At 49.2% G+C, this 13,095-nt stretch overlaps 1 protein-coding gene across 1 annotated transcript; it reads left to right on the top strand.

Moving 5' to 3' along the window:
- The first annotated feature begins 1,583 nt into the window (after window positions 1-1,583).
- Window positions 1,584-10,067, top strand: LOC146752991 (C-Jun-amino-terminal kinase-interacting protein 3-like). The gene is made up of 4 exons (XM_085531160.1): window positions 1,584-1,901; window positions 9,043-9,163; window positions 9,439-9,509; window positions 9,923-10,067. Exons 1-4 carry the CDS (start codon window positions 1,584-1,586, stop codon window positions 10,016-10,018), a joined length of 606 nt encoding a protein of 201 aa, XP_085387286.1. The 3' UTR covers window positions 10,019-10,067.
- The last annotated feature ends 3,028 nt before the right edge of the window (window positions 10,068-13,095 follow it).

Raw genomic sequence — 13,095 nt, forward strand, 5'->3', positions numbered from 1 at the left:
TGGAGTGTTTGCAGGGCTTAAGGCCGTGAATCATGGGTGAGATGTGATATTCCCACTGCAATGATGCTTTTAGGGCAGGTTTAAGTGCCTTCCGCTTTGTGTAACGTGGAGTCTGTAGGATGACAATAATGATTGTGGAATCACACTCATCTTTGAGCTCTAACTCACATCCACGTCAGGAGCCTTCCCAAAGATCAGGCCCTGGTTTGCCTGCCCTGCTGGGCCCAGCTCAGTGCAGGACAGGAGATGGATTTCTGCTGTCCCTGTGCTCAGACTCCACAGCCCAAGATAAGCTGCAGCTGAGATCTCACAGAGCACTCTGAGGTTTCTCTGCAGCTGTTTTCTGCTGCTGTTACACAGCACAGAATAGCTGGGATCCCCCAGGCACTGCCCTTGCACCAATAACTCCATTGTGCTCAGGATGTGCCAATGTGCTGAAGTCAAACTGTGCCATGTGGGTTTCACACAGATCGAACGCAGGCTGCAGATCTGCTGGCAGCCCTCAGGAGCTCCCCTGCCCTAATCCCACTCTTGCACTCCTTCCCTTCGTGCTCTTGTGGCCTTTAATAACACCGTGACACCTGACAGCCTCCTCCTGTCTGTAAGCTGTCATTTTATGCAGCCGTTTCTCTTCCGTTTACCCCCCAAACTGAAGATGTTTCCCTGCAGTGAATAAGCGATGAGGTTCTTTTCACCTCTCCTTGGACAACTTCCTTTATTGTTTTTTCGGAGCATTAGGGACTCTGAGACCCTGGAGTGTGTCCAGAGAGGAGCAATGGAGCTGAGAAGGGCCTGGAGCTCAGTGGGGTCCTATGGGGGTGACCAAGGGGACGGCAGGCAGCCAGTTTTCCCTGTTTTTCTCTCTGGATCCATCCCCGCCTCAATGGGGCCATCAAACCCTTTTGCTGCAGAACCCGCAGGCACTTCACCTTGAAGGATCATTACCTACATTGAAACTACTGTTACATGCAGGCGCACAGGAGTGCCCTGGTTTTCACAGGCTCTGGGCAGAGACGTTCAGGTCTGGAGGCGTTTGGGGCATCACTAATTGAGCTGCAAAATGAGCTTATAGCTCCTGACTCCTCCCATCCAGAAATATCGCTCCTATATCGGCCCGCGCTGCCGGAGCTCACGGGACTCGGCTCCCCGCCGCCGGGATCGGGTGGTGCGTGCGGGGCCGGGGGTCGGGCTGTGTTGTGCTGTTGTGTTGTGTTGTTGTGTTGTGTTATGTTGTGTGTTCCCGGTGTTCCCCTGCCGCTCTCCAGCTCGGCTCGTTCCGGCCCCGCATCGTTCTGTGACTCCCCCCCCTCCCCGCCCCTTGGCGGCTCCATACATGCACACGGCGGCAGCGCGGCCCGCGCGGCACACACGGGGATGCCGCAGCTCCGCCCTGCCCCGCCCGGCTGCAGCTTCGTCCGCTCAGCGCCGCGTCTCGGTGTCGGGGCGGCGCCGCGCAGCTCATTGGGTCCCGTTGGCGGGCGGAGCGCGGTGGGTCTCGGCAGCGGCGGATTGGAACGGAGCGGATCAGAACGGAACGGAGCGGATCGACGCGGGGTGCAGCGCATCGCTGTGGGGCTGGCACGATGCTGGAGATCCAGCTGGATGATGGCGGCGTGGGGGGGTACCCGGGCAACGACTATTGCTCGGGGTCGGTGATGTCGGAGCGGGTGTCGGGCCTGGCCAACAGCATCTACCGCGAGTTCGAGCGGCTCATCCACTGCTACAACGAGGAGGTGGTGAAGGAGCTGATGCCGCTGGTGGTGACGGTGCTGGAGAACCTGGACTCGGTGCTGACCGATAACCAGGAGCACGAGGTGGAGCTGGAGCTGCTGCAGGAGGACAATGAGCAGCTGCTCACACAGTACGAGTGGGAGAAGGTGCTGCGCAAACAGGCCGAGGAGGTGAGTGAGAGCGGCCCAGCGCCAACGGGGCCCGGCATCCATCTTGTGCGCGGCGCCAAGGGCCGGGGATGTGATGCGATGTGATGCGATGATATGATGCGATGCGATGTGATGATGTGATACGATGTGATGTGATGTGCTGCGGCGGTACCCGCATCGCAGGCCGCGCTCCCGGCCCCGCTCCATCCGCTCCGTGCAGCCCGTGCGGAGGGGAAGGGGAATGGCTGGGAATAGCTGGGAATGGCTGGGAATAGCTGGGAATGGCTCCGCGTTGCTGCGCTGCCCCGAGCTCTAACACCGGCTGCACGGGGATGACTGGAGGATTCCTGCCGGTTTCAGGTTTAAACACGGCCCTCAGATGGTTGATGTCTTCCCTGTACTTCCCCTGCCCTGGAGATGATTCCCTGTCTGATCTCAGCGGCCTTTCCCCGGGCGCTGCGGGTCCCGGATCCCCAGGGCTGCGGCAGGTGCTGGGAGCAGGCGGCATCGGGGCACAGCGCCTCATGCGGGGACAAAGGAGCCGAGCTGAGCGCGCTGCTCCGCACTGAGCGCTCGAGTCTGCCGACACCACCGGCATCTTTCTGGCCATAGGCGCAGCCGGGCGTCTCCAGCCTCCAGCAGGGCCGGTCTGCGACGTGCCGGACACATTGGTACCGCTAGAAGTGTAATGCTGCCGTGTCATCAGCATGTCTTTGCAAAGCTGCTGGGAAAGGAATGTATGCGTCTGTATTGGCTGTGTTTTAACACTGGGAGAGTAGAGGGTTTTTTCCGTCCCAGGAGTCTTGCTCAGAGTCGGGTTTTGATTTGCTTAGATGTGGTAAATGAAATCCCTTCATGACTCCAGAGTAAAGCGCCGTGCAGTATTTCAATGGAGATGCTCTGGGTGCTGTATGGTGAGGACGTGAGCCCAGGACATTTATCGCCCTGTACTAATGCTGGTCAATTTGGGTTGTAGCCTTAAGTTTTAAGTATGTGTTAATAAAACTTACAGCTGATCTTTTCAAATTCATATGAAGGCAGGGAGGGATTGAAAAGCAATTCCAAGTGTGGGACTTCATTCCACAAGCCGGTATTTTGTAGCTTCTGAGAATTAAATACTTGGAAATGTGCTGCTGCTGGGGAGGAGTGGGGCTCGGGGCGTAGGGTGGAACAGCCCCATGGATGGATCCTGCATCTTTGGACTCGTATCTTTCTGCTCTCAGTTTACCAGGTACAGGGGGTGCTGCTTCCTGCTGTGCCTGCTCCTGGAAGCAGATGTGGTGACAACATTTACGTCCTGCAGGGACGCTCGGACCCACAGCACGGTGCTGTTGGCAGATGTAAAAGCACTCTGTCATCCTCAGGCGCATCTGAGCTGAATGGGCAAAAAAGTATCTGCATAGGGCCTTGTTAGCAGAAAGGAATAGATAATGTGCTTCTATGAGAACAAATGGGTTTTGCCCCCTGTGTAGCCTCTGCTATCAGCTCACGTGTGTGAGATACAGCTGTCATTCCCTTTGTGTGTGACCAAAGCACACCATTACCTGCAGCAGTTTCCTGTGTGCCTCTTCCTGTGCAGTGGATTACGTGTTATGGAAGTGAAAATCTCTTATGCTACAGAGAATTCTGCTGTTCATCAGCTCATTGTAAGCAGAGAAATGCACCCCCGACCAGAGCACGCCTTGCACTTCTGTAGCAGGGGAAGCCCATCTCCGTCCCTGAGCAGCACTCGGCGCTGTGTGCTTTGCCTGTCCTGGGTCTGCAGCTTCCAGCCCCACCTTCAGTGGGGGTTCCACCTCCAGGAGCGATGTTCAATCCCTTGCTGTTGAGTTCTTTGCGTGTATCAATGATCATTTCAACAGCTGCAGCAATGCTGGGGAGCTGGGAGTCGGTGATCACAAAGTAATTTGTTCCTGTATTGCAATATCATGTCATGGGCGTCTGATTACATCATTAGTTTATTGATGTTAAGTGAACTGAAACCAGCAGTGGATGTTATTCTCTGGCATAAAAGTTGTGTCGTATCCTCCTGTTCCCGCTACTGCAGAACCACCAGATCTTGTTTTACATAAGCGTGCACCCAGCCATGTCCTGCTCCATTGGGGCAGCTTGCACAGCCTTCATTTCCCTTCCTCTGAAGCAGAGGTTTCTGTCTCCATGTTCTGCCACTCATTTCCCCAGGATGGTTGCATTCAGTATCTTTCAAAATACTCTCAGCCAAAAGCGAAGCTTTTCTGGACACTTTGACTGCAGAGTGACTCAATATTTTCCACTTGCTCTAAAATAGGGCAGCAGAAGCACCCGGACAAGAGCACTGAAGTCAGAAGTCCCTTGAAATGAAGCAGTGCAGTCAGTCTGTGATTGCAGGGCTCAGAATGTCACATTTCTTTTCCTTGACCTCCAAAACACTGAAGCTGTGGAACAGCGTCAGCTTTTCAGTATTGCCGTGTTCTTCCACCTGCTTTGCATTGTGTGAGCGCAGGGTAATGGCTGCACCTCTCCTAGAGCCCATTTAGGGGCAGACTGCTGCTGGCAAGGGTCTCTTTCTGGAGATCCCCCCTTGGTGCAGCTTTCCCATGTGAATCCGAGATCTTCTGCTCCAGGTGAGCGATCTTCTTCCCTTCCTTTATAGCACCTCTGTTGTGCCGCTCCTGTCATTGCACAGAGCTGGGGCTGCCCTGTCCCAGTGCAGAGTACAGCACTTCCCTTGTTAATCCTCATGTGGAGCCTAATGCACATCCCACTAACTCGTCAAGCTCTCACTGCAAGGCCTCCCTACACTCCAGGGAGCCAGCAGCTCCCACTAGTTAGTGACATCTGCAGCTTATGCATAGGACCTTGCATAGGAATTTTCTTCCTGCTCTGTAGCGGGTGTTACGATGGCACCCACTTGTAGGAGCACAGAACTGGGAGGGACCTGCTGACTCAGCAGCCCATTCCTCAGCACTGCAGGCAGTTGCATTACAGAAGCTGCTTCATAAATGTATCAGGCTTTGTCTTAAAGCCATTACTTAAACCTCTTGCGTCTGCTCTTCTAAAAGTGACCTCCTCCTGAATTCCACTTTCTTTTTTTTTTTAACTTGCAGCCTGTTTTTACTGGTTTGTTCTTGTGCCAGCATTGACTTTTACTCCAAGTAACTTCTGCCTCCATGAGATATCTGTGCCTTTGAAGTATTAATAGAAACCAGTCCTGCCTTTGGTCTCCATTGTGTTGGTGGCACGAGCCGAGCTCTGCTCGCTGCCTGCTGGAGGAGGGTCAGGTTGGAGTGCCCCATGGAGGGATCTGTGTGCAGCTGGTTTGGGTGACACTTGGCTGTGCCTGGTTTGATCCCTGGGCGTGTGGGGCTGCAATAGCAGGTGGCTTTCCTGGAAGGCTTTAGCATGAATTGGAGTGTTGCACTGTTCAAAATGACAATGGTAGGATTTATCTGGTGTGATCACCCTGCGTGTTCACCTGTGTGACATCCTGTTGGCTGGAGATGGCAGCACGTCTGTCTGTCTCCTCACACTGTGTTGCAGCTGACCTGGGGCTCATCTTTGCTTTGTGCTCAGCTCCCTTCTCTCAAGTCTTCTCATTGCAGTCACGATGTTTGCATGCCCTTGCCCAGTCCCAGCTCCTCTCTGACCATCAGCATCGCTTCGTTCCTCCTGTGTGATGTTTTGATTCTCTTCATGAGTGGCATCTCCCAGTCTGATCTCATCTGCTGCACTCGAGTAGCACCTCCTGCCCTGTCAGCCCCACTTACCACAAGGCTGCCTTGAAGAGCTCTGTTAGCTGCCCGTGCTCCCTTTGTGCTCCTCTACAGTGATCCATGGTGTGCGGGGGCAGAGCTGTGTCAGGGCTGGGAAGAGCCCATCTGCCTGCCCTGGCTCTGCCATAGCACCAGGCCTGCTTCATGGAGAGCATTTAAAGGGCAGAGCATCTCATTCTTCAAAAAAAGGCTCAGATCCCTTGGAATAGGAATCCAGGAGATGGTTTTATTGATATATGCCAAAATAACAGCATTTGATTTCACAGAAGCATTTGAAGACCAATCTACAACTATAAAGTAGCTAACACATAAAAGATGTGCTTGTGAATCCTTGAAATTAGCAAGAGAAGCAAAAGCCCTTAAGGGCTGCAGTTGTAAAGGGGATGTTATTTCACTGAGGCTGTGTGCTCCTGTGCAGGTGGAGGTGTTCCTTCAGAGGAGTGTTTCTCTTTGGGGAGGATAGCAAAGATTTGAGCGTGGGGTGTAGCTCAAAGCATCTGCCCACCAGGCAGTACTGCGTCCTGCCACCAGTGGGTTCTGCCCTATTTCTTTGTCTTGGCCTCCTAAGACAGAATACTGTCAACGTAACTTCCCGAATTGCCAGTTAATTACTGCCCCAAATTGTGAGTTGGAGGCTGCACAGCCTGCATTGGCTCCCTGGCTGACAGCCTTCCTGCAGGTGGGGAGTGGAATGCGGTGTGAGTCCTTCCTGCCCTGCAGACAGCCCCCTCCTCACAGGCAGCTGTGCGTCCAGCTGTGCATCCAGCTGTGCGTCCAGCTGTGCATCCAGCTGTGCGTCTAGCTGTGTATCCAGCTGTGCATCCAGCTGTGCATCCTCCCTGTTCTCCCGGGCAGTGCATCCCAGCTCTGCTCTCTGCCCAGCCGCAGGGTAAGGTGACGGCTGAGCTGCTGCTGTTCCCGTCAGCATGTAATACGTGCTGCCAGCCAGCCCAGATTAAGACCTTATAATAAGATTTCTGCATATATGCACATCTAGCTCACTCTGCCTGATTTATTGTTAATATGATATGATGGTTTCTGACCGCATGCTACTATTTTTAGTCATTTTCTTCCTCTGAAAGCCAGTAATGCAGGAAGCTCAGCCATCTCCAGTGTACCGCTGCTTTGCAGAGGAATACTCGTTCTTTCACTTAAGATGATTTTGTGCTCGTTGTTTTCCATTTAACGATGAGCGTGTGAACCATGGTGCTGGTTGTAACCTTATCCTGAGATGTTAGAGACCAGCGATCCTGCTTGAAATCCAGGGAGAGGCTCCAGCAAGACTAATTTGTATGTGTACAGCAGCGTCATGTTCCATCATTACTAACTGTTTAAAATATATCTGGCTCCTATAACTGCTGGAAAATTATCCTTTGAAAGCAAGTATGAAGGGATTGGAAAAAATAGTAATGCTGTGCTCGGCTTTGCTCTCCCAGGACAAGTGGGAGTGGGCTCTTTGTTCTTCCAGTTCACCCATTGATTTCATTGTAGTGGGGTAGAAAAGAAAGGAAGATTTTCCCTTCAACATCATTTGAATTACCTGTTCCTGAGGCCTCACTTCTTGAGCCTGTCCAGGCTCCATGGCATCCCTTCCTTCTGTTCTGGTGCAGTTTGTAAACATATGTGTGGAAAATAGATAGCTGTGTGTTACTGTCAGTTAACATCTGCAATGTTGAAGTCACCCATAAGGACCAGGGCAGCTGGATTTCAGGTCTCTCTCAGTTCCTTAGAGAACAGTGCCTCCATGTCCCCATGCTTGCTGGGTGGCCACTCCCACGGCACCCACTTTATTTGCTTGTCTTGACTTTCTGATGCAGGGGGAGACACTGGCTGGGAGATTCTGATGGAGGAACAGCCAAGAAGCGTTTTGGAGCCAGAGTGAGGAGCCGTTGGGTCCCTGTGCCCAGAGCTGGTGTTCGATCTCCGTAGGAGATGGAGCAGGATATTGCTGCAGTGCACTCACCTGAGATGCTCTTCTTCCCTGAGAACACTTAGAGTGGCATTAATTTTTATTGCTGCTGTCTCTGTTTCTTCTCCACGTGGTCGGCTCATTGCTAGTTTGCAGTTTGTTTGAGTACTTTGAGGCTGCAAGACAGACAGGACTAAGAAGAGCCTTAGTGTGGAATGTTTAATCTTCCAATCGGTTTCACTAAACTAAACCAAAGCAACGGTAGCAAATCCAGGAATCCTATTAAAGTTGACCTACATAGTGGGAATAAAATTGGTCTCCTGCTTTCTTTTGCTTCCTGTTTTACTGTTGAGAGTTCTGTGAATGTTTTCCTTAGAGTCAGTTAAAGTTTATTGCTACTCCAAGCACAATTCCTGCCTGGCTGGGTGGCACACGCCTGGGTGGGGAGCTGGGAAGAGATGGGCACCTTGTGCCAGGAGAGCTGCACAAGAGTGAAAGCCAAGCAAGTGAGAAGGGAGAGGGATTTAGCGCTGGGCTGTAATTGGAAGTTTGTCAACAGAGCATTAGCATGGAGTGCTTCCAGCAAACCCTGAGAGGGGGCAGAGGGAAATACTGCTTTTCTTAGCATAGCTTCAACCAGTCCAAACCAAGTGAAATGGCTTCTTTAGGCCTGTTGCTCAGTGTGGCTGTCTTGGTTAGAACTTTTTCTTTTTTACTGATGCCCAGAGAAGACTGGCCGGGATTTTCTTGCTGTGAGGTCTCATCACTCACTGCTTCCATTCTGCACCAATTGAGGCATAACTCAACTTACAGAACTGAAAAAGTAAGACTCAAGTTTTTCTTAGCAGCTCTGGAGCTGAATGTGCCATCCTTATAGAATCACCTGTCAAAGTTGCTCTGGTTTTTACCATGTAACTCTCTACCCCTTCTCTGATGTGTGCCTGAAAAAACCTCTGGTCTGAGATCTGGGAAGTGGATTGCAAAGGAGACTGTGAGGTGTGACGGTTGTGGGTTGGTTTTCCACAAGGCTTGTATGTTTCCTGCAAAATTTAGATGCAACATCATTAATAGTGGGAACTTTCTGATGTCTGAAGGAGATTTCTGACGTAGGCACTTCTAAATGCGTGACCGTAGACACAGAATTTGGCTTTTCTGACATAAAACTAACAGGAATCCAAATTCAGCCTAGCATGATAAAGGTGTTGTTGAAGATGATGGAACTGTGTTGGTTTACATAACTTGCATTGGCCAGCAGATTATATCTTAATGATACACAAAGTACATCTTTTACTTTATTTTAGAAGATAAGTATTTCTAGCTTGAGTAAATGCTGTTTTAACTTAAAGCACATAGAAATTCTTATCTCTTGCTTTTTTTGTGTGTGTACATATATATATGTATATATACGCACACATAGTATAGGAGGAGAGAAGAGGAAAAGTCAAATACGTTTAGGTCTGTTCCTCATCCTTGCTTCCTTCTCTGGTTTTTCCCTGTACAGAAGTTCATAGAGTTTGAAGATGCACTGGAACAGCAGAAGAAAGAGCTACAAATCCAAGTGGAACACCTTGAATTTCAGACTCGACAGTTGGAGCTGAAGACCAAAAACTATGCAGATCAGAGTAAGCAAAGCTGTGCACCAGATACGATTATGTAGTTTGCTTTCCATGAGCATATACTTGCAGATATTCTTCATGTGCTGTTTTTTCTTGTTTGTTTTAATGTAGTTTGTGGAAAGCCTGAAATCTGTGGCTGTCCCTTTCTTTGGTATAAAAATCAGAGCAATCTACAGGGTGCGACATATCCACACTAGTGTAGTGCAGGTTTCATTGCTTCTCTTGCATGGAGCATGTCTAGATCTGTATGTTAGCTGATGGGTGGAATCTTTTCTTGGCAGTTTCACGGCTGGAGGAGCGTGAATCAGAAATGAAGAAAGAGTATAATGCTTTACATCAGCGTCACACAGAGGTAAGCTGTTGCCTGATTCCTTCCAAATAAACAAACTCTTAGCTTACCCATAAAACCACATCAGAGAACTGGGTTTTTCATCCTGACAGTGACTAGAGCTTCAGAAACTTGAGAGCATCAACATTATCTGAAGGGAGGGTGCAAGGAGGATGAAGCCATGCTCTTTTCAGTGGTGCCCAGTGCCAAAACAAGAATCAGAGGGTGCAAACCAGAACACGGGAGGTTCTGTCTGAACATCAGAGAGCACTTTTTTAAAGAAATTTTAAGGAATTGGAAGTAAATGCTGGAAAACAATATTCAAAAAACAGAAATCACAGAATATCCCAAGTTGGAAGGGACCCATAATGATCATGGAGTCCAATGGAGTCTTTTGTTTTATTCTGTTTGCCTCACGTATTTTTTCCTCTTCTCAGATGATCCAGACCTATGTGGAACACATCGAACGATCCAAGATGCAGCAGGTTGTGGGAAATAATCAAACTGAGGGCAGTGTACCTGGGAGAAGGTAGGGCCATAACCTCTCCATATAATGTTTGCCATCCAGGAACTTATCAAATGAGTGCATATTTGCAAGAGAAAGAAACCAAAGGATCTTTCCCTGTGGGCATGGATTGTACCTGAAGCTTTTTGTAATGGGTTGAGGGTGAGTTGTGGATAAGTTCTCTAAGGTTTGACAGAGAGGAGTTTTTTGTGTTCTGTTACAAAGCTTAGACTTCATTGTGCTGCTGCAGATGGACGTCTTCTGGAAAGCAACGTTTGTGTTCTCAGTTATCATGTAAAAGACTGATCCATAAAATGGATGGGGATGGAAGAGAGTGTTCATTTGTGTGTGTCTGTGTGCATGTGTGATAGCCAGCGAAACTGGAGTAGTTAAACACATTAGCCTTTATGTAACTTCTTCCCCAGTTTCTTAAGGGAAGATTTATCTGAGTCAGTCACTCAATAGATCTACTTATGCCCATGAAAGTGCTTTGTTTTTTTCCCCTCTGTTTTCATAGCACCAAAGTGATCAGAGCCAGCCTCTGTTTAAAGGAATGGCAGTAGCAGGAAATGAAGTGCAGTATATAAAACCACTCTATTAAAACCACATATAAAAAGATAATTTCAAATGAAGAAAAGAAGAAATATTCTTCCTATTTTCTAAACATAAGGTTATTTTAGTACCTTCTGTTTAGATCCGTAACATTTAAATACTAGTGTGTCCATTAGGTTTGGGATAAAGAAAGTGGAAGGAAGTGTCAGGTCTTGAAATAAACAATATAAGCTCTCTGGAAGCTGTGGTTTCCTTTTGCTGGGTTGGAGTGCCTGGGAAGGAATTCAGATCATCAAGGTTTTGGTTGTGTATTGTAAAACAGCAGAGGAGAGAGCAAGAGAGACACAAACTGCTCCCCGATTCCTTGCAGACGTGATGTTCCTTCCCCAGCCAGTGCTTGGCCTCCTGCCCGAGCATCGTGCTGTGAGGGAAAGGTTTGGGGGTCAGCCTCTAGTTCTGTGCTGGTGCCTTACTGGTGTGCACACAGGGCTGCTGGGGGGAACGGGAGTTTTGTTCACAGCTGTTGGTAACGTAACATTGTGTTAGAAGGAAGGGAGGATGCTGAAGGAAAATGGGCTCTGTAACTGCAGAACATCCATGTTTGAGACTTCTGCTGGGCTGTGTGCCTCTGCTGTCAGATGTCTCTGTACAAGCTCTTAAGCACACCCATGGTGAAGGAGAAACAGGGTGGATTAGGTCTTTGTTCAGTCCAACTCACCTCTCCCACCTACCTGAAAGGTATGAATGTTTGTAGAAAGAACAGCTGTGCTGATGTGTGCGTTTCTGTCTTGTTGCCATCTCCATGTCTCAGCTGGGAACAGGGGGAGCTGGGAATTGCTGAGCTGGCAGGGTGCAGCATTGCAGGAAGCCAAGTGTCAGTGTGTGGTCCTGTTTCTTTTGTTCTGCAGAGAGCAGCTCAGCTCTCCTGCCATGGAGAATATCCAGCAGTGTTTCAGGGGCAGCAATATAGCAGTTTGAAGCAGTTATACCCTAAACTCCAGAGGCAGAGAGACTTATCTAGGCTTTCTCCTGCACAAACTCTGAAGGACAGCACAAATCTGTAGAGGATCTAAAAGGAACTGGAATAGGAACATTCTGATCTGGCTGAGTTCTTTCCATATAGTAAGTTCTCAGTGCTGTGTTTTCTGCAGAGCAGTAAATTGGTGTCATGTCAGAGAGTGGCTTAGAAAAATAAAACTGATTACAGAATACAGTGTAACCCTTTCCCATCTGAAGGTAATGCTTTTCTAGCAGACCAGTGGAAAAATATAGAAATCTATACAAGGAAAGAAGAGCAGAAGCTGGATGGTGGCCTCTGTAGGTGAATGGAGGCAGGCATGATGGGTATGGAAAGAGAAGATATGGGGTGAAAAGAACCAGTAGGTTGTTAGGATTGTGAGAGTGTGTGTTCCTGACAGCTCCCTCAATAGGTTGTTTCTGTTTTCCTCTGCCCCAAACCAATCCTGATCACAGCTGTAATGGTTGGAGTGTGTTAGGCTGGTTGCCCCCCCACACCCCGTTCTCTGGTATGAAGGACAAACCTTGCACTGAGGATTGTCTCTGTGTTGGAGGGATGCTATTCCATGTAACGTGTTGCTAGTTCCTGGAAGAATGGGAAGAAAGAGCAGCTCGCTGTGTCTGTCACAGCCCTTGCCAGGCCTCCATCTGAATCTGTAGGAACAGCAGCTGGGAAGTGGGTCGTTTTCCTTCATTTCAAGCTTTGGGCTGTTCATGTGTGCTGTATTTGTGTATGTTTGTGCCTTGGAGGGTTGTGTGGTCCTGTGTCTGCACAGCTGCGTGTGGGTGAACACCAGCACTTGTGAGTTGGTACACTGATGTGTTTTGGGGGGGATATGGGTGTAATCTCTCAATGTCTTCATACATGTTTGTGAGTGCATTTGGTTACCTTCACCTGTGGATGTGCTTGGGTGTGTTTTATATGGTAGACTGTGTAAATACATATTTGCATAAGGCTGTAAATGCACCAAGGGTGCTTCCTTGTCACTTGAGAGAAGATGGTGCAAGAACTGCTGAGGGGTGTGTGTGTCTGCTGCCATCTGAGGAGGGGAATGGGTACAGTGCACACCTCCAAGTAGTATGAATAAAAGTGCATGCATTCGCTGTCTCTGATAGGGCTGCATGTTTGCATGACCTTCATTCTCTAATAGTTGTTGTTGTGTTTTTTTGTTGTTTTTTTTTTTGTCTTGCTTTTTGTGCAATTGCTGCTCTGTTTTGGCTGTTACGTTTGTCGCTGCAGTCATCGCCAGTCATGGAGGAAAAGGTAAATCCTACTGCTATTTGTTAATCATAGTTCTGGAGGTTGCTGTTGGGTGGTCGTGGTGTGATGCTGAAAGGTTCTGTGCTGGCCTATTTGCCCTCTTTGTGTACTGACATCTGCATTAGATTCACTCACATGGCACACTTCCCTTGGCTGGTGCAGAGGGAGCCAGCAAGCTGCTACATCAGGAAGGAGCTCATGCACCCAAAGCAGAAGGGGCAGAGGCTGGATTCCAAACTGGGATCATCCCTGTGTGATTGGACATTTGCACTTCA

Source organism: Coturnix japonica, unplaced genomic scaffold, assembly GCF_054131305.1.
Source record: "Coturnix japonica strain WE unplaced genomic scaffold, WE-NBRP24 Scf040, whole genome shotgun sequence".
Lineage (NCBI taxonomy): Eukaryota > Metazoa > Chordata > Aves > Galliformes > Phasianidae > Coturnix > Coturnix japonica.

Coding starts and splice junctions, on each gene's coding strand:
- LOC146752991 (XM_085531160.1), top strand. CDS start 1,584: ATGCTGGAGATCCAGCTGGATGATGGCGGCGTGGGGGGGTACCCGGGC. Junction 9,164..9,438: donor CAAAAACTATGCAGATCAGA/GTAAGCAAAGCT, acceptor TTTTCTTGGCAG/TTTCACGGCTGGAGGAGCGT. Junction 9,510..9,922: donor TACATCAGCGTCACACAGAG/GTAAGCTGTTGC, acceptor TCCTCTTCTCAG/ATGATCCAGACCTATGTGGA.